At 42.8% G+C, this 22,310-nt stretch overlaps 1 protein-coding gene across 1 annotated transcript in view; it reads left to right on the top strand.

The window, feature by feature from the left end:
* LOC137273171 (uncharacterized) overlaps positions 1-22,310 on the top strand; it is a 53,015-nt gene that overhangs the window by 16,244 nt on the left and 14,461 nt on the right. The window contains exons 12-18 of the mRNA XM_067805659.1: positions 5,794-5,851; positions 6,627-6,778; positions 7,282-7,376; positions 7,652-7,714; positions 8,758-8,846; positions 10,862-10,943; positions 11,140-11,284. Coding sequence (XP_067661760.1) covers positions 5,794-5,851; positions 6,627-6,778; positions 7,282-7,376; positions 7,652-7,714; positions 8,758-8,846; positions 10,862-10,943; positions 11,140-11,284 — 684 coding nt within the window. The remainder of the gene's footprint in view (positions 1-5,793; positions 5,852-6,626; positions 6,779-7,281; positions 7,377-7,651; positions 7,715-8,757; positions 8,847-10,861; positions 10,944-11,139; positions 11,285-22,310) is intronic.

Below are 22,310 nucleotides of genomic sequence, written 5' to 3'. Positions count from 1 at the left end.
AGGGTTTACCTCTGACGACTCCGGTACCATCGCTCACAATTAAGACGGATGGATCAGGTTCGAAGCCAAGTGGTTCTTCTAGAGATGGACAACCAGACGGCGATGTACTACATTCGGAAGCAAGGTGGCACTGTGTCTCCGTCACTCCTTCAGGAGGCGTGGCAGTTTCTGCTATGGTGGGATCAGTTCATCATACGGGTTATGCCTGTCTGTCTCCCAGGGGTGGACAACGTGCATGCAGATGCACTCTCACGACATGTTCTAGCTCCCCACGAGTGGTTGCTCGATCGGGAGATATTCGAGATTATCTCTGAGGTTGTTCGGGTCGTTCCAGGTGGATCTGTTTGCCTCTGGGGTGACGAATCAGATTCTGTTTTCTTTTTTCTCGGATTCCGGATCTGAGAGCCATTGCCGTCAATGTCTTCCAGCTGGACTGGACAGACAGGGTGTTGTGGGCATTTCCGCCAATTCCCCTGATTTCCAAAGTTCAGTCTCAGCTTGCCACCCAGCCAGCATGGCTACTAGTGCTTCTCGCACCTGTGTGGCCGTGTCAACGCTGGTTTCCGGTAATACTCAGGTCGCTAGTGCAGTTGCCTGTACTATTACCGCGGCGACCAAACCTACTATCCCAGAACGGCCATCCTCACCTCAATGCCAGGATTCAGTGGGTGGCCTGGCCACTGTCCGGAATCGTCTCCAAGAGAGCAGAATTCCTGCATCAGTTGCAGACACAATTCTGGCTTCGTGGAGGGATTCCATGAATGTACAATATGAGGATAGATGGGCCTGTTATGCGCGCTGGTGTGGAAATAGAAGGATTCTCGATCCTTTTTCTTTGACTGTAGTTGAAGTATTGGAGTTCTTACAGTCTTGTTTAGAATCTGGCTTAGCCGCTTCTATGATTCAAGGCTACTCCACGGCTATTTCAGCCTTCCACATACCCGTTGAGGGTGCCTTGTAGGGACAACACCCCCTGGTACAGCGTTTTCTTGCAGGTGTGGACAGACTGGATCCGGTCGTTAGACAGACAAAAAGTCCTCCTTGGGATTTGTCTATAGTATTGGATTGGTTGTCCTCTCCTCTCTTTTATGACTTGGCCAACCAGTCGTTGCAACTGTTAAGTTGGAAAACGGCTTTCTTGGTGGTGGTTACGTCGGGTAGACGTGTTGGCGATTTACATGCCATGTCTTAAGACCTGGAACTAACTGTGTTCCATAAGGATGGGGTTAGCATACGCTTACCGGATTCATACCGCCCGAAGATTGATCACTCGTTTCAAGTGAAAGTGCCTATCGATCTTCCTGTGTTTACGCTTCCTGCGTCGTCTCACAATACACGCTGTAGGGCTCATGTATTGGGCGTTAGGAAAACTCTTTAAACATACATTAACCCCCTGGATGCCACAGAGACATATATGTCCTTCCTCTACATACCTCACTTGGAAGTCCAATAAAATTCTAAATATACCACGCATATACAAATACTTCACAATTTTGAATTCTGCAGAAAATTCCCAGTTTCTTGATACCATCCACTATTATCTCAGACCAAGCTAAAGTGCTTAAAATCGCCTTTCAAAATAGGCTTCATCGTAAATGTCGCCATTTTTCAAACTGTACAAAATCGAGATTCACAGCATTATTTGCAGTATGTTTTGAAATGTGAAAATCGGATAATTACTGGGAGTAATGAATTTCAAAAATAGCATATTAATGATCACTGATATCAAGTTTTCATGTAACCAGTAATGGTAATTCTGAAACATCACCAATGTACCCAGAATCGGTTGGGATGTTTTCGAAAATACGCTTACGCGAACGCCGAAGTGCGCTTTCCGCCATATTGGATAGTGTTTACAAAATCACGTTTCGAGAAGGCCGGTATTGAGACGCCTATTGCATCATGTATACTTCATAGTTAGCTGCGACAAATGCATCATTGAATTCCCCACACATCTAAGAATCAAATTACAGAAGGTCTTTGTCACCAAATAGCAACTGTCTAGACAAAACGAAACGAAATATACTTTGTATGAAAACGAACGCGGTGCTCGAAAGACAGCGCTTGACTGAAACGTAAACAAAGAAAAATTCCAATTTTACACTGCGTAGGATTTTCGGAAATTTTCCAACATCTAGCAGCCTAATCATTGCTTACAATGGCTCAATACGTATATTCGGGGGAAGAGCATCATAGCAAGAAAGAGCAAATTGAAAACAGATACAATGAAAGCATTTGGTAATTCATAAGAAACTGTCAAACTTTTAGTGCAACGTGACGCCATGACTGACGCAAAAACACGCAGAACGACAACGGTACTTATAGGCATTTCTGGCTTCTCTCGTCATTTACAATGTAAACGACAAGAACATATAACAACACACGGATAGTCAGAATAATTCTGATTACTTACCTCTCATATTTATATACAAAAGATCCCTGAATCAAGCAAAAAGTACTCGCAAATTCCTGTTGACCCTTCTCTGCGAAGCCACCATTTTTAAAGAAATCGGTCATCGGTAGTGATGTCACACGTCAACATTGTTGCACATATTAGGCAATTTCTTTGAGGTGAAGGTCGGTTGAACAAGAGTAAACACAATGCCCATACCATTCCTATTGCACTTTTAGTATTGTGATGTATATTTTGCGTATCGTTCCGATATTTTTTCATGAAACTGATTTCAGTATGTACATATATCCATGTTCAACACCATATCATGTGTGGATATAAGGTATGCGTTTTTATTCTTTGAAAGCTTTTGATTGTTTGAATAATACTTGCATGGGAAATTGACTCAGTAAGTGTACTATACCACATTTTTAGCCTCTACACAAGTGTTGGAAGATCACATGTAGCCATTACTGCAACATGTGCTTTAGTTCCCGTGATGTACAATATTCAATACGTTGGGACAAATATTGCAGTTTCATATGAACAGGTTAATAAACAGCGATTTAATTCCAACTTAGATGTAAAACGGATAATATTAATGAAAATGATTTGTACATTTTATGAAATGTAGGGGCACACACACTACTATTTAAAGGAATTGTCTTGTTCATTGTATTGGTTTGTGTTGTTTTTATAGACAAAACTATTATGAATATTAATTGACCAGGTGCGACTTCGTCAAAACGTTTCATGATTCATTATCATTGTTTTTCAATAATAAAGTCAATTCAAATGCGATTAAAATATATCTGATGGCAGAATGTCTAACTCAAACAATATTTATATGGAACTTGTTAAAAATATATATATCAGGTCAAGTCTTAATTTCGACAAGCATTACGTCCATTTTCTAATACTTCTTTACTGAAAAAGCGATCTCTTTGTACCTTTCATTGCATACTTATGAAGGGAATTGATTTCATAATCATGAGAAGAAAAGTCTTTTTCCTAAATGAATACTCAATGAATATTCAGGTGTTGTGAAATTTTCATTTAAGCTATATTGATGGTAGGCAGGTGCGCGTGTTGCTCACAATAAGATATGTAGTAAAACCGTGTAATTGTTGATATATTCAGGACACTATTTCAGTGATAAAACCATTAATTTAATATTTTGACTAAAAAGTGTTGAATTCTGACACAGAAGCCGATATCTTTTACACATTGAATGGAAATTAGGTTTAACTTAGATATATACTAATCAGCAACCAGAGTAGTCTTTTTCCGACGTCACAAAATGCACAAAACATCCTGTGACGTCAACTAAAATGTCGCATTATTTTCAGTTATTTCATTACGTTTGAAAATGTGGCTGTTACTCCGTTAATAATGATGGAAAATTAATAAAAATACATATACACAAACAGGAGAATATGGGAATCAAAGAACTAAAATATGTATCGGATAGGGACATCCAAATCGCTATTGCATGATTTTTGATGTAGTACACCTGCATCTTTTCTTACAAATTGTGAAACTACCAAAAGGTGTCCTCTCACATTGGGGAACTTTGTATTGGAATAGTTTGGTTCACTGTGAACAAAACATAATGAAGATATACTGCCCGTATCCACAGCAAATTCTCTCCATGTGATCTGAGTTACACTGACCTAAAGTAAACCATAGCAGAGTTATACCCCCTTTTATTCATACGTGCATGACCTCTCTGTCGACGTTTGACGTCATAGTAGAAAATCGATTTTTGACATTTATTGCAGGTCATTTTTGATTTTGTGAGTATGACGTTATGCATTAGCACATACATCCATTTCATATACACTTATGTCGTTCAGATATCAAGCTGTATTTTCTTCGCTCACACTTTCCGTAAAGATGCCAGATTAAAAAAATCGTAGCAGAGTGCTTTTATTGGTGCACGATAAAAAACTGAGAAATTTACTGTTTTTGAACACACACAAAAGTTTTGGACAACATTTAGCAGTGTCTATTTCTCAAACCCCTGAGGTAGCCGCAATTATATCTATACCAACGGATAGGAAATCAAATATTCTACATGTCTGTGCAATTTCATAGCCGTACACAGGTCCAGGACCACGCGAGCGCAAATCTCGCACAACGTTCACTTTTCAAACCTTATGAAAATGTGCGCCTGAAAAAAAACTCGGCATCCAGGGGGTTAAGAGAACAGCCTTACTCTGTAAGGAGAAACAGCTATTTTGTTGTAATGGTGGTGGCAAAGCTGGTTGTTCGGCTAATACACGGACAGTATCCCGATGGATTGTATCGGTAATCTGCATGGCCTATATACATAAGGGCTTATCTCCCCCAGAGGGCTTGAAAGCTCACTCAGTGAGAGCAGTGGCCACGTCAGAAGCATATGCCGCTGCTCTGCCCATTGAGGAGATCTGCTCAGCATCTATTTGGAGCCTCCTAGCATGTTCATCCGGCATTACCAACTGGACAGACACTCATGAGAGCATGCTCTGTTCAGTCAGCCAGTTCTCCGCAGTGGACAGAGTAGCGCTGCTCAGGGTGATTAAGCTTTGTAGACTATATCTGTTTGCACTGGGTGGTGGGTTACCATCCGTTCCCATTTGACTGGTGGTGGTATTTGGCGATGGTTTTTTAGTCCCGCCTTCCCTTGGCTTGGTGCCTTACTTTCCTATCCATTTCCCCGCTTAGCTTGCTAATGTGGTATGGACAGGTTTTCAGTTTGGCGAGTTTCCCCTTTGGTCTCCAAACTTTGATTGGGCTGGGCGGGGTTTGTTCTTTGGGGTTTCCCAATTTTTAGCCAGTGGGCATATAAGCTTTGACAAGCGGGTCCTCAGCTTTGTCACACACAGCCCCGCCTTGATTGACATCAGCGGTCAGGTGACAAGGTAGGTGCCTTTTCTATTTCCGCATGGTTGTAGATTCGCACTTCGATCGAATGGACTGTGCTGTCAGACAGAATACCACTCCCTATTGCTTATCTTTGGGAGTCTGTTTAATGCTTATATGTACCCCAAGGAGGACTTCTTCAAAAAAAGAATTATACAAACCTGTAGAGGTTATGAATTCTTTGAAGAAAGTCCTCCTTAGGGTACAGCCACCCTCCTCCCTTCATTCTGTCTGATACGTTTAGCATGAAAAGTGAGGTGCGAGGTAGACAGCCAGAGTTACCTGCTCTTGGCTGTAGGGGGCACTGAGGGGTTCTGTAAGGGTGGTCTCACAAGACAAAAATGTCGTAGGGATTTTTAATAGACATAAAAATGCTTATATGTACCCCAAGGAGGACTTTGTTCTAAGAATTCACAACCTCTACAGGTTTGTATAAATTTATAGTAGTCTTTGAAATTGGTTGAAAAAATGCTTTGGTATGAAAGACATTGTTTCAGAATATCCATGAAATCCTGGTCCTGTCAAATGCTGTTCAAGACCAAAAGAGCACGCAAGGTAGGATTTTGATGACAGAATGGCAAAATATTTTTGCAAGATAAAGTCAAGTGGTTAAAGTGTTTGCTTGTCCAAAGCAAAGGCCTGTGTTCAATTCCACACCTAGGTACATTGTGTGAAGCCTATTCTTGATGTCCCCTGTAGTGATATTACTGGAATATTGCAAAAAGTGACATGAAAGTATGCACTCTCACTTATTCATTTTTGTCAGGTAGGAAAGTATCTTTGTTGATATTCTAAGCTGTTCACTGTATATCCAGGTCAGATACAGTGTTATGGGAGTATTCTTACTCTATATACATCATCTTTATGAATCCTGATTATTGACTTATTTTTTGCATTATTGCGTAGCATAGATCTAGAAAAAGGTAGTAACTCTAAGGTAGTGACCAATGAATGTCTGGGGTAGAACAGGCCTTCACAACTCATGCTTGCCCTAAAAGGCGACCAACACAATTGGATGGTCTGGCTTGCTGACTTGATTGACACATGTCATTGGTTCCTAATTGTGCAGATCGATGCTCATGCCGTTGATCACTGTATTGTCAGGTCCAGACTCAATTATTACAGACTACCACCATATGGCTGGAAAATTGCTGACTGCAGCGTAAAACTAAACTCACTCTCTCACTCTGTAGTGTGAATTCATTCAGTAGTGTATTTTGAGATCTTTGTGTATCCCCCACCCCCTCCTCCAAAATTCTGGATCTGTCCCAGAAAGGTTGTGATATATTTGTTGTCTGTTCTGTTATGTATTCACATCATTTTTTGACAGAATCAAATCTAGCACCAGAGACAGCAGCCATGTCACAGTCATGTTTTCCACCAAGGTCACAACAGCCACTACCCCACCCACCCTCACTCCCATCAGAGAAACACCATCACACAACATCAGTCACACCCTGCCATAAGGTGGACCGAGTCCAGGTAAGAAAGTACTTAGAACTTTGCCTTGCAGTATCTAAAGCTTCCAGTATTCCAAAGTATTTTCTACTTGTCACAGATTTGCATCTACACTACAAAAGTGTTATTTCTTCCGTAATTTATATGTGTCATATGGATAACAAAATGAACACTTAGTGCCTTGTAGAAAGTGGTCTAAGTGGTCAGTGCTTTTATCCATATGATATATTTGGAAAAAAATTTCTCCCATTGAAGATTTGAACCCACACTCTCAGAGTAAGAAACCTAATCACCGGCACACAATGTCAACAGTCTCACCCTCTCTGCCAATGTGACTTCCATGAAAATGGAAGTCATCAGGTGTCACATTTTGGTATTGATGAAAAGTCATAAGGACTTTGAAAAATGTCACACCTGTGAATGGAAGGCTATTGTTTGACTGACATTGGCTTTATGTCAGCATCTTGATTACTGGCAGGTTGGACATTTTTGTTTAGTATGTATCCAACTGACTCCCTATTTTGCAGATTGATGAAATGGTGGTGAAGGTCAAGGCTGTTGTCAAGGACACACTTGGTCTGGTCCTTGAGACTGAGATGAAAGCAGCATTTGACGACATTTGGTGAGAGAGATATCAAACACTAACAGACTAACTGAGTCCCAAACATGCCAATTTCGAAAGCTGACAGCTGCTCATGTTACTGCACAACAATCTCAAGTAAATCACAAGCTTTGCGCTAAACAGACATAATAGAATACACAGTATCAACTGAAAAGAATTGTAGGAATGCCCCATACATATGTCAAATAGCTTTTGAATTTGAAAGGCAATTAACTGCAGCTGCTCAACAGTAATCCTTGCCATTGGAGTAAATTCATGTTTCGTTGTGTTACTAGGAAGTCTGTTGTCTACAGAAAGCCACCCTGGACTGCTGGAGACATCATGGAATCCATCAAAAAGTAAGTCCTGATCTGGTGTTGGTGATTTTGCTTTAGGTGTTGCATTATTCATGTCGTCTTGTCATGCCACTCTTGTGGTCCTTGTTGAATTCAGTGTGCTTTGCCACCATATTGCTGGAATATTGCTGAGTGCTGTGTTAAACAGTAACAATTCAGTGTGCTTGCAACTTCCTTTTCTGAAGCTTCTTGTCATGTCTGTTATGCTCCTTTTATGGTTTATGTCTGTCAAGGTTAATGCCTGCAACTGTGTTTGATGTCATATCAGGATCATGCCTGTCATTGTGCTAGATGTCATGTCTGTCATAGATCATGTTTGTCATGGTGCTTGATGTCATGTCTATCATTGTTAATGTCTCATTTTGCGTCATGTTATGTTTCTCATGCTTAATGTCTGTTATGGTGTTTGATGTCATGTCTGACATGGTGCTTGATATCTTGTGTATCATGGTTAGTGTCTGTCATAGTGCTTGATGTCATGTGTATCGTGTTTAATATCTGTCATGATGCTTGATGTCATGTATATTATGGTTAGTGTCTGCCATTGTGCTTGATGCCATGTCACCCATGAATCGTGTCTGTCATGGTCAGTGCCTGTTATGGTCCTTGATGTCATGTCTGTCATGGTGCTTGACGTCATGTGTGTCATAGTAAATGTCTGTCATGGTGCTTGATGTCATGCCACTCATGGTTAATGTCTGTCATGGCGCTTGATGCCATGTCACCCATGGATTCTGTCTGTCATGGTTCTTGATATCATGTCTGTCATGGTCAGTGCCTGTCATGGTGCTTGATATCATGTCTGTGATGGTTAATGCCCATCAGGGTGCTTGATGTCATGTCATCCACGGATCATGTCTGTCATGGTCAGTGCCTGTTATGGTCTTTTATTTCATATCTGTCATTGTTAATGTCTGTCATGGATGGATGTGTTTGATAATCAGTAAAACAGAACATGTGTATACTGTATTTCCTCAGGCACTGGATGGATGTATTCGATAATCAGCAAAACAGAACGTGAACATGTGTATACTATATTTCCTCAGGCACTGGATGGCTGTGTTTGGTATGATCCTGCCTAAACATATATCGGAGACTGTCAGCTCCATCACCAACAAGTTCCAGCCATACAAAGGTGAATCCTTGCTTGCAGTATACATAATGTACTACATTAGATTTGGGCAGTAGAGTAGCTGTGTTGCTGAAGAGTTAGGCACTGTTCATAATTTATGGCTAGGGGTATGATGATGATATTTATAGAGAAACATGTACATTGTGAGTGGCCCACTCCCCTAAAATCAAACCCTACACTTCCCTCAGTAATCGCTAGAGGTGACTAATGGGATTGGGTGGTCAGGCTTGCTGACTTGGTTGACACATGTCTTCGGTTCCAAATTGTGCATATCAATGCTCATGCTGTTGATCACTGGATTGTATGGTTGATTATTTACAGACTGCCACCATACAGCTGAGATATTGCTGAGTGCGTTGTAAAACTGAACTCACTCACTTGCTCAGTAACAGCTATGGACTCATGATAACAGCTGTATGTATACAGTCACCTTGTTGTTAGTCATACGTAATGCCACCTGTACCTACACAGTTACCCTGCTGTGAGATGTATGTATGATACCCATGTATTATACACTTCCCCAGCTTATAAATAAATATACATATCACCCATTTAAGTATGTAGTTTCGCTGCTGTGAGATATGCATTATAACACCTGTTCATAGGACACAAAATGGGCTCTAAACATGTCCCAAACAAGTAATGAGTAGCAGTTTATCAATGCACCTGGTCTCGTAGACCACACATCTTCAACCCATTTGTTGACAATCCCTTGTGGTGAACTGTAACCACCTATAGGAAACTTTTCTTTTGGCAATGTCTTAGGCTTAAACACAGTCATTGGCATCAACTTCGTCCCATCTGCCATACAGGAAAGTATGACTGTGAAATGTTGCTTCTCGTTCCCTGTTGTCTTCACAGACATTGTCCTTGCTCCTTTAACATCAATGGTCCTTGATCCTGGCATATCAAAACTAAGAGCCGTTTCATCCATGTTACCTATCTGTGATAGATCATACTTGACAGCCTTCCTTTCCTTGATTACAAAAGCGTAAGCAAGGGGCAGTGTGTGTCCTTTCTGTCAGGGTCAAATTCCTCCTCTCCATGAATCACGTACACCAGGTTGACAAAGCTCTAAACGAAGAGGGCAGTCCTAATTCCTCCCTCTTGGTTTTGTATATTGTCAGTGCTCTCACTCAGTCAGGATGTCCTTGAGCTTGGTAAATGGTGTTACTGTGAATCTCCTGGCTTTCTTGTTCTTTGGCATTTCCAGCAGCATGGTCTTCTCCTTTCTCCAGTTTCACTCTTGTTTTTCATTGATGTCAAACTCACCTGCAGCAACAGGTTAGTTGCCTCACCTTGGGCAACAACTCGCAACTAGAGTGAAGCATCGTAAGCATGGCGTTTCCTTTTCAAACTCATGATGAGAATGTCATTTTCAGAAATCATTCAAACTTTTATGCCTATGTGTAATAACTCACCAATTTCCTTCATACAACATCACCCTATCATCAAACATTGCTGCCATGTTAATGTACGGTGTAAACTTTTATACTTTGTTAAAATAATTAACACTGTATAGTTTAAAATGTATTTTATTGATCAGTCATAACAAAGTGGCTGCAATCATCGTAAACTTCCATGTGCGTGTACCGCTAATCTGTGCGATCGTCCTGACAGGGCCCCAACAACCTGAAAAATACTTTCATAAAATTGTATCTAATAGATAAGTCGAAACCCTTCTATGGACTGCTTTTTTTTTTGTCCCCAAAATTCGGCTTATACACGGTAATATACAGTATGTATGTAGTTTCCCTTTCTGTGAGCTATGTAATACTATGATGACCCATGTATTCACTTCCCCTGCTGTAAGTTTACATGATAACACCTGTATAAGTTTGTAGTTTCCCTGCTGTGGGACCTACATGATATCCTATGTATGCATACACTTCCCCTGCTTTAAGTTATATGATAACACCTGTATAAGTATGTTGTTTCCCTGCTGAGATTTATACATGATATATATGTACACTTCCCAGTTGTATGTTAACCATTATAACATATGTATATGTTTGTAGTTCCCCTGTTGAGGAGCCGGGAGGTGCTGGAGCTGATCAAGGAGCTGATGCAGCTCATGGAGGCACTGAAGAAACATTCGAGGTGAGGGGCCAGACCAACGGACTAGCTGTTGTTGAGATAAGTTTTAATCCCTGTTTCAGGTGTCTGATCTTGCCCCGTCATCTATGCAGATCACATACTGTAACAACCCAGTTATGTCATCTCTGAGATTATGATTAAGAGTATTTGTAGACATTAATGTAAGTGTCTGTAAAGCACTTGGTTATATCTGTTGCAGCTATAAGGGCACAATGAGCATTTCCATTGACAAACTAAAGACCATGCAGATGCAGCTACAGCATCTGAAGACAGCATCAACACCATCAGCACCTTCATTCTCAACACCAAGTTCATCAACACCATCATCATCAACAGCTACACAGGTAGAGCAACACAAGTGTTGTGTCACTAGATACGATGAACATGCTTATTAATGAAGCCAGTCTGGACTGTCATTGCTTTCAGGGCCTGTGTTCTGGGGAGCTCATTATACAAAGGGTTACCAGAGGCTCCATGGAGATTCCAGGTTCAAGAAAGCCCTCAGCAACCTGTCCTGGTCGTAACATGCAACCTAATGGATCAGATGACCCCTTGAAGATCGGGGGTAGAACTGGTCTTCAGTAACCCATGCTTTTTGTAAGAGGTGACTACCAGGGTCGTATGGTCTGGCTCACTGACTTGGTTGACAGATGACATTGTATCCCAATTGCATGGATTGATGCTCATGCTTTTGATCACTAGATTTTCTGGTCCCGACTGCCACCATATAGCTGGAATATTACTGAGTGCTTCATTAAACTAAACTCACTGTCTAATGGACCAGATGATTATGCAAATTGATTACATTGCATTATGTTTCTATCAAGAATATAAATCTCCACTTACATTTGAATATTATGTATCCACTTAACAGGATCATGAATATAGAAGGCTTTTATTTTTGCTAAGACCTGGAGAATTGCCTTTAATGATAAACATTGGTAGATGTTGTGGTGTTGCTCGCGATTAACGGATTTGTAATTTATATATGAACACTATGGTTGCATAGAAGATGAATATCATTTTCTGTTAATATGTAAAGTTTATTCCATTTTAAGACAAAGGTATATTCCTGAATATTTCTGGTGACATCCTTCGCTTTTTAAATTTAATATGTTATTAAGTTCTGATTAAGTGAATATCCTAATTAACTTTGTAAGTTTGTAAAAGAAGCTTTAAGTTAAAGGGGCACTGATGCGGAGCGAATAATGTTTCTCGCCAACGGTCGAATTACGAAACCAAACCGCAAATTGGTCAGCGCCCGCTCCTTCGACCGTGACGGACAAAGGAACTGGGCTCCTGTCCATATTAGCAGAATTTCTTCACCTAAACAGTCAGGAGGCCGGATGCCCATCATATGCCATTATTTAAAAATATCCATGGTATTCCTTGTCTGATTGTAACCAAATATCCCAGCAGTGTAGTTCTTTTCGGATGCTTGGATTGTATAGTTACTGATCCAATTTGATCCTATTTCTGTGTTTTTAACCTCGATATTTAATCATGTTACATGAAAATATGATGTCTACAGGCACGTAGCAAGCCATTTGTTTCAGTACGGAAGATTGCAAAGCTTTATATTTAGGTAGTTTTGAGTGTTGGTTGAGCTGTGATAGCAAATAACATACGTAAATTTTGGTAGCTATGGTAGCTACAATGGTTTATTATTTATGATAATAAAACACACAGTTGATTTATTTGAATTCGTAAACATAAAAACGATGACCTTGGCTTTGGTAGAGAAATCTGAAAATTGTCTTACGTAAAAAAAACCTTATTTCACTTAATAACCAAAGTACACGGCAAATGCCTGTGTGTATTCCTTATGTAACGAAATTCCGTTGAGTAGTATAGGTAATAGGGGTTCTAAAACACTTTCACAAAATGTCTCTACAAAGCCTTATTTACTAAATAAGGCTTTGGTTGGGCCCTTAGCTCTTGCTACTATTACCCCTACTACAAAAAAGTTGGCGGTAATTACTGTGCCTTGGTAGGAGGTAATACTGTGCCGTACGGTACGATCAATAATTCTTCTCTTACAAATCCCCTACCCGGCCCATCCCTCAAGTAGTACAAGTTAGGTTCGTCGGCTTTCATATCCACTTTATCTATGTTGTAAGTTTTGACTGACCATATAGGATCGGTGGCTCGCTTACGGCTATCGCCCTCGTGTTATGTTTATATCGATGAAACAGTTTAACGTGAACCGCCTACGATCTCTTTGGTGTTCATAATAAAGGCTTGCTGGGCTTTTTGTATCCCCTGTTCTATGTACTTTTTTTTCTCGTCCTCGCTGATAGCAGACTTACGAGACTTGGACCGAATATCTTGTTTCATTCCGTTATATTTTTTGAGTTCAGATAGGATTGAACGAAACTCCTCTTCTGAGATCTTACTGTCAGAGAGTGCCGTGGAAATTCGCTCACTCACTGTGTTCAGCTTTGCTTCGGCCAGAACCCTGATCTCGTCGTGTTTCAATGCCTTACGATTAAGTCTGCGTGATACTAACTTAAGCGCCAACCCTGCCAACCCTGCCACCCCAGCTGTTATTTCAATACCTAGCACTATAGGTGCAGCCACGATGGTGGTTAACAACCCAACGCCTGCCGCCCCTAGTCCCATGCTGGTTGCCATAAGGGTAGTGTCAGCCCCGTCCACGATATTGAAAGCTCTATTATACTTTTTACATAGTGCTTTCCGCGTGTCACGGTCTTGTTCTAGTTGACGTTTCACATCACATAACTGCCTCAAGCGGAACCCATCTACGGTTTCTAGCGTCTTCGCTACTTCCTCTACGACTGGGTACAGACCCATCCTATAATATATATTATGAAAGATATTTTAATTGGGTTTCAGTTAATAGTCTATAAATGAATTTGAAGTCTATAAGATCTATCCTATCAGTCAGGGTAATAGGTGAGAGGCCAATAAAATTTCCTGTTGTAATAAAAACCCCACTGAGGTTTATTAAGCGGTTTATAGGACCCGTGGTATCCTGTTGTATAACAATACGACAATATTGACCATGGTGTTCTTTATACCAGTGTATTGACACCCCGGGTAAAATTTGGTGTCCTCGTGAGGTGTTTTCATCGTCTGAATACAATAAGACTTCTATGATGAGTGTGAAAGGGGTTGATATGCTAGGAAGATATCTGCTATAACCACTATTACTAAATGTTAATTTATTTTTTCCAACAGACTTTAACTTATGTTTTTCGATACCAACAGTTATCATGTATGATTTACTCTCTGGAATGAAATCCCCGGGCCAGATACCGTTGTTCCTAATCTTAGAGATCAATACATCTTCGCTTAATGTGATATAAGGTGAGGCGAGTGTTAAGTTGATCAGCCATTTAGGCTCTTTAAAATCTGATAACGACACCCGTCTGTACACGTTGTCTTTGAAGTGCAGGATGTATAATTCATCTTCCTCACCAGGCTGATCGAATCCCTCCGTATCTCCCAGGTCGTTAAGCGTAGTGTTGGGATGATGACTGGTCATTATTATACTATTACGATATAATTTCCAACTGGTTTTCTGATAATAATTCAGGGGTTAACTTCATACCCATGAAGTGTATGTTGTCAGGCAGGAAGATATTGATTAGTGATATCTTGTTTTCCACGATCACGTTGACCCCCTGTAGACTGGTGTTGGAGCCGACACCCACCCGCACGTAAACGTTGCAAACTTGAAACTGGTGTCGTTTCACCCACCCGAGTTTGATCCCCTTCACGATCTCGACCTCATTCACCGATGGTTCCCCTAGGTAGACTTTGATGATTAATGTTGAGTTTGCCGGTAGACTCTCTACTATCTTGACCACGCCTTCGAATTCAGACACCAACTGCAATTTCACGTTTTGCATGGCCGGTTTACTCGATAGCATGTGGGCTGCCATAGTGTTGACTGGGCTGACGACTATGCTACGTCTCTGAGTTGGGACGTAAGCCACGAGCAGGGTTCCATTGTTCACGACTTTGTTTAGGTGGTTGTCTTTGTTATCCGTGAACACGTAAGGGGAGACGAGTTTAATATTGAGAAACCATTTGTTATCGGGTAACAACACCCACTTGTCATCTTCGGTGAAGACGAGCATATATGGTTTGTTTTTGACGACGGTAGTGCTCTCAACATCGTCTAAGTCGAACAGTTTACCACCGAACGATGGGTATATTACCCAATTATTATCACCGGTGTTGACAAGGGAGTACTTAGTGTTTACTGTTGCTCTTGTGGTATCTATCATATCACTTAGGGTTCCACCGGAGGGGATTTCAACGCGTTTGTAAATGTTGTTTTTCAGTTGCAAGGCATACGATTTACCATCTACTCCGGGAGCGTCGAAACCGCGTGTGTCTCCGAGGTCGGAGATCCCGATATTGACGCATTTTTTCACTCCGGGTCCTTATGCGCTGGTCATGTTACATGAAGTGTTAAGCTGAGGTATCCTATATTTACAGGATTATGATTTATATCTAACACCGATATTGTCAGCTCAGGTATGTTGCCCTGGGTTAATCTCTTATACTGCCGTGGTGAAAATGACTCGGTTCTACCGTCGTTGAATTTCTCAGTTTTCACCGGCACTGCTCTCAATATAGTGGAAGGGTGGCCTCCTTGAATGTTATACGTTGTGCTCACCTGACCGAGATGAATGTATAACTCTCGGTACGGTACTAGGTCGGGTAACTTCGTACCTGTGACGGTTGTTGTTGGTTTTATCTCGTCAGGAGACATACCGTGCATCCTTGCTAATGGTCGGCCGAGCCTCAAAGGGTTTATTCCATTGTTGATTAACACCACTGTGCCGTTCGAGTCGTTCATCTTGAGTTCGGCTCCCAGGGGTTTGAAGACCTCGTCGTTTAGAGAGCACACGCTGTAGTAGCCGTCAGTTATCTGACTGCGAGTTCCACTGACGAACAGCTTATTGTTGCTGATATTGATGTTAGTCCATTGCGGTAGGTAGGTGATATCGCAGAGTGCGACTTCGAGTTTACCTGACATGTTATCGATCGCGTGCGTCAGCTGAACGGCCTCACCGCTCGTTATTCCTGGAAGTGTTATGTACATATTATAATATATGAATTATATATTATAATATGGATTTAGCACACTTGAAAATCGTGGTGAATGCAGATGGTACGGGGTTTAAAACAACCTTTATTAATATCTTTGAAAAATATATCGTGTCCGTTAATAACGCGCAGGCGGTGGTAAACTGGAATCAAAACCCAATGCAGTTTTGGCAGAACCAACTAAACTTTGCTGTGTGGTGTGCGACGACAGGGTCGGGTGTGACGCCAGACTACGGTATAGACGAACTGAGTAAGGCGGTTATTTTGTTTCATATTTATTATCAAACGAGACGAATATTGAAGGAAATAAGTGCTCCTCTTCCCCAAGATAAAGCGTGGAGTATGACGAATAACCCCTATGATAGACGCGCTTATGAACGTATTTGTGGGGAGTTTGAGATTCCAACGAATAAAGACTTTCGCCTTCCTGGTGTGAACCATGGTCTCGGTATAGTTCTCGTGTACTTCTACAGGTCCGGAACATATCAGGCCGGTTCTAAAGATGGTTCATACAACCCAAACCGTCATACATTTACAGGCCCCACAACGAATGAAAAGATCCATGTCAGCTGTATAAAGCAAACCAATCCTGATGCAGCCACAGCCTGGACTAAAATGATCTCAAAAACATCGAAAGAATTCACTCGTGCTGGTACAATACGCTTGAACGACTCGATTCGAACGTACGTGTGGGCGCTGTTGGGTGCGCAGTCGATGACGCGTTCCAACATCCTCGGTAAGGGAACTGCTTACGACGCTCAGACACAATTCGTTTCCAACGTTGAGGATGCTATCAATTCTCCAGTTGATCTCCCGAGGGCCATCGAACGCTACCAAAACGTGTTAGAATACGCCAGATCGAAAGTCAATTACGTATTCGGCGTGGGGTTGTATATGGCTCCGAGTGATATGCAACTGAGAATAAAAAAAGTGGTGGGTTATAACAACGAAATAGTCATAGCCACGAAGGATCAAAAGTTGGGTATCAACCCCGATATTAACACCCCACATATCCCACACACCCAACCACGTGAAACGGGTATAGTGGCGCCGCCCCCGGAGCCTAAAGTTCATGTGTCCCCCACACACCCCCATATTCATGTGGGGGTACCCCCCTATCAGCAGCATATTGATAATAAAACAGCCCTAGTGGTTGGTGGGGTAGCTTTGGGACTTATTTGGTTAAAGATTTCTTAGCCGCTACGTACACCAGACCCGCCACGGCGACGATGGCTGCCCACAGGTTTTGACTGAGCCACATGGCAGTTTTAGACAGAGCGCTCAACAACCACGAGACGATGCTACCCAGGATGCCGGGAAGGGCTTCGGCGGCTTTACCAGCCAGTTTAGCTAGGCCTTCCCCGAGTTTTTTAATCCAGTCTTTAACACCCCCACCGCCACTTGGAGTTCCCCCACTGGCAGGCCCCACAGGGGTTCCTCCCACCAGTGACACCACCAGGGTTGATATGATGAAACCCAATGCAGTCAGAATGCTGGCGATGGTGACCCCTTGCTCCCGGAATAATATCCGAATCCTGTCTGCTAACGTGGTGTCTCGGTAGAGGACTTGATTAATGGTTTCCCGTATACGGTTGACCTGGGATCGAAGCTTTTCTTTGAAGGAGGATGCTGTCTCCAGCCAGGTCTGCTTTTCATCTTCCAAATTACGTATTCGTTCCTCGATGGTGGCTTTCATAGACTCGTCCTCAGTTTCACCGAGTTTTTTCTTTTCATAGGCGATGTGGTCGTCTATCTCACTCATTTTGGCTGTGCTTTTCGCGAGATGTCCGCGAATGGTTTGCATCGTCAGATCCAACCCCCGCAGTTCCCGAACGGTAAATTCGAGCCCCGGGAATGGTTTGTTCTCGTAGTCGGCCAACACCTTTTTAATATCATAAGTCATGTTTTGATCTGATATGGCGTCCCTGATGCCTTCCAGACCTTGAACTAACTTCGGAGGATACTGCTTAGGTCGCGCGCCACCGTAATCTATGAAACCTAGTTCATCTTGGACCAACTGACTTCCATGTTTACCAGCTAATGTTGATAAAGCAAGCGGTTCTCTAGTGCGTTTATTCATGAGATCGATCTCCGGGCGAGACTTCAAACGCAGCGTGCCATTGCTGAGGGTAAAATCGGAATAGTTCCTTCCCAACGGCTTGAGTTTGGATTTATTTTCAACTGCGTTGTAATAATCGTCGACGGCGCCTTTAAGGAGCTCGTCACCTTGCGAGAATGAGGTCTCCTGGTCATCATTGAATGCCTGGGCACTATCGTCCCACATATCATCCATAGGTATGTCTTCATCCATTAGTATTAAAAATATATTTCTTTTATATAACAATGTACGGCAGAAAATTAGATCCTTTCAGAAGATTGAGAGAGCCATTAGGCGCCAGAGCCGTGCGACAGTCGGTGACCATCACCAACAACCCCAGCAAGATAGACCAGAATCAAACTCTGCTGGTTAGATTTCCAAACCTTGGTGAGAATGACCTCATTGTACCAGGCACTGTTCGACTGGCGTTCAATATCACGTTGACCTCCGACAACGACAAACGCGAGCTAGTGCGGAACGTGGGTCGAGCTATCATCAAGAAAACGACCGTCAAGATAAGCGGTAACGAGGTGCTGAGTATCGACGACAGCGACGTGTTTCACTGCTACAAGGATCTCTGGAAAAGCGAGAGAGAACGAGTCAATGATGTGTACCAGGGTATCAGCAAATCAACCCGGGCGCGCATAGGATACGTCTTCACGACAGACCAGCAAGACAAGCTATCGGACGGTGAAAAGGCTATCGCTCTAGCATACGGGAATCGATTCTGCGTGCCGCTCGACTTCGAGTTGCTCACGGGACACGCGCCGTTTTACCAGGCCGCGCTGGGTGATAGGCTAGAATACGAGCTCACGTTTAACGACTATAGCAAAGTAGTGCGTACGCCGAACGGTGATGAGGCCAGTTATGCCATAGACAACATCTCTCTTGAGTTCGACATGGTCACTAGCCCGGAGCTGGCCAGGCAGGTTCGAAACCAGTACTCTGGGAAGATGGCTATCCTGTACGATCGCGTACTGAGGCATAGATCAGTCATGCGAGATAAGAGCGACACTGTGTGGAATATCAACCTGAACGTGCCGGCGCGATCGATGAAAGGTATCCTGGTCGTCCCCGTGGAGGATTACGAGCCATTCCGGAGGGACAGCGAGAAGTTTTTCAACCCCGAGATTGAAAAGGTGGAAGTTACCATCGAGGGCGTGCCCAACCAGCTGTTCAGTCATGGTATGAGACCACACCAGCAGTGGGATGAGATAAAAAAGCTACCAGTGGGGGATTACATAACAAAGGACCTGGACCTCGGCTCCGTGCAGATCGGTGAATACCTGACCACCAAGTACGCCCTATGGTTGGACATGCGATCCACGGATGATGACAAACTGCACGGTAGCGGGCGTCGTATAGATAACGGCAGCGAAGGGATAACCATCCAGATTACTAAGAAGGCTCAAACCGCTGGTAAGTTGAAATTATATCTGTACGTTATTATGGACGCGCAACTTAATATAGACAATGGGAGATTCGTGCAAGCCATCTACTAGTGGGGGAGACCCCCTGGGGTTACCCACTGACCCACACTGCGCCATAGTGTGCGGGCAGACTGGCTGTGGGAAGACCGTTTTCGTGTTGGATATGTTGGAGGGTTACTACAAGGATGTGTTCGATAACATCGTTATCATGTGCCCTACTCTGAGCATGAATAAATCGTACGCGCGACCTTGGGTGATGACGGACCCGGACGTACACAAAATCGACCCTGGAACACGCCTGCAGGACTGGTTGAAAGCTCTTCACGAGAAATTTAAAGGGGAACCGACGCTGTTTATACTGGACGACTGCAGCGCTAATCGCGAGATAACAAAAAAGAGAGACATGCTATCGTACCTGGCCTTCTCCGGCCGTCATGCAAATCACAGCGTCTGGGTGCTAACGCAGAAGTTCAACTCGGTGTTGAAAGACCTCAGGGAGCAGACGCGATGGGTGGCCTTATTTCACTGCAAGGATAGGGATTCGTTCGAGGAGTGTTTGAGAGAGAACGATGTGATGAGTAAATTAGAACGGGAACGGGTGAAGAAACAGCTCGCTGAAACTAAACACGCTAAGCTCGTTCTAAAAACCGACCAACCAGTAGCATATATAGTATACTAAAGCTAAGCAAAGCTAAGCTAAAGCTAAGCAAAGCTAAGCAAAGCTAAGCAAAGCTATGATATTTGAAGTATTTGTCGTGTGCAACTTAACCTTCATTTCTCTGTGTTTTGTCTGCATCGGGTATTATATAGTTAAAACTAAATCTTACTTGTTATATTATAAGATGGAGTGTGAGGAATTGCTCGAACAGTTGGGGGGTACCCCCACTGGGGATTCCCCCAAGCGAGAGAAACTGGTGGCGTTGGCTGTTGGTGGCAAAGCCAAACATTACTTTGGAGACTACACTCCGGATAAAATTCAAAAAATGTCAGCCGAAGAAATCGATAAGCTGTACGCTAGATACGAGTCCCGGCTCGGAGCAGAAATGACAAAGACAATAGGATCGGCTATGACCCAGATATACACCGGTATTGTATCACACTTCCTTCCCATTCCACCAGAGCGCCGACTTTACCTGTGGGAGGACCTAGATAAAGACCCTTTTATCGAACACGCCGTGAGCTCTATCAGCTGCGGGCTGTACCACAAATATGGTATGTTGTTGGCTCCAGTGACGGCGGCGATTATCACGGCAAAACATTGTCAATTTGAGAGAAAGAATAATAATAATAGTATAGATGGATGCTGCACAGGAAACAGTGAGTCCCGAGGTGACGGTGGAGACCCCTTCACAGGAACCAGTGAGGGAAGTGACCCCAGTGGAGGTACCTCCAACAGTAACCAGACAGAAGAATCCTAAGAGAGTAGCTGCCGGTAAAAAACGGTGGTGTAACCAACATAAAGTAACCAACCCAACCAGACTGTTGTTGGCTGTAGGTGTAACTGCTGCCGTGGTTATAACATGGTTATACGCCTCCCACAGTGAGCCACCACCCCCCACCCACAACAGTGGGGGTATGGGGGTATCCCCCATGGTAGACCCGCATATCATGTTATAATTTTAATATTTTATATCATATACATAATGTCTGAGGGGAAAACGTTCGTCAACGACGCATACCACGCCACAGTGGTAGCCAGTCTAGCAGTAGGGTACGCTCGGTTGACTAAAATGGTGCTTAAACAACCAACTATCAAGCTAGATTTCATCCTGCAGGATATGGGTATGCTCATAATGAACCTTGGTATGGCGATGGCCACAAAAGACATCCTAGTAAAACAAGGAATAATACCTGATAATATAATGAAATAAATATAGGGATGGCCACGATAGCTATGATGGTCGGTGGGGCGTTAGTGAATGCCCTGGCATTTTCCAGGAGTAATTACCTCTTCTCGAAACTACGAGATGATCACGCGGCTGAAATACAGGAAGAAAGGAAGCGACACGATCTCGCTACTGAGAAATTACAAAGGGCACAGGCTGACTACGCTAAAAAACGTCTCCAGAGGATCGATTTTATTAACGAACAACTCACGCGTGAAAACCATGCCGTTCAAACATTCAACGATGTTGATGAAGCAATGAAAGAATACTACCTACTAACTGGTAAACAATTGGAACCGCTAAATAAACCCACACTCGCTCAGTACTACACACCATCCAAGGGACAAATGAATCGTGAACTGGGCTTCATAGTGTTGGGTATAGCAGCTACTGCGTTGGTTGCTAAGCAATTAAACTAAAATACCTATATAAGTAAACATGAGACCCGCTCCATACCGATGCGAATACATACTTATGGGGAAGACCGAGGCCTGTGGTAGGAAATGTAGGAATCAGGGGTTCTGTTGTTTCCATATGGGGAGTCCTAACTACACGTGTTCTGTGTGTGGTATCGGGGTTAAAGGACATTACTGTCTATGTAAAGCTCACGGAGCGAACGTAGTCAGACATCAACTCATCTACGAGAATAAAAAAGGCTACATAAAAGAACGTAGGCGACTGCTCAAGATAGCCACTTAAGAGTTACCTCCCCTTACTTTGAACCAATTAGACATTAGTTCTCTTAGGTGTAAACACGATGTCTACTGTAAGCGAGCTCAAGAGGGTCGCAAAACAGAGAGGTGTTATCGGGTATTCTAGAATGCGGAAGTCAGCATTGTTGAGATTACTAGGTTTAGAAGCCCCTCCTACG

The sequence above is a fragment of the Haliotis asinina genome, chromosome 2, assembly GCF_037392515.1.
Source record: "Haliotis asinina isolate JCU_RB_2024 chromosome 2, JCU_Hal_asi_v2, whole genome shotgun sequence".
NCBI lineage: Eukaryota > Metazoa > Mollusca > Gastropoda > Lepetellida > Haliotidae > Haliotis > Haliotis asinina.
This window is presented reverse-complemented; position numbering and strand designations above follow the sequence as displayed.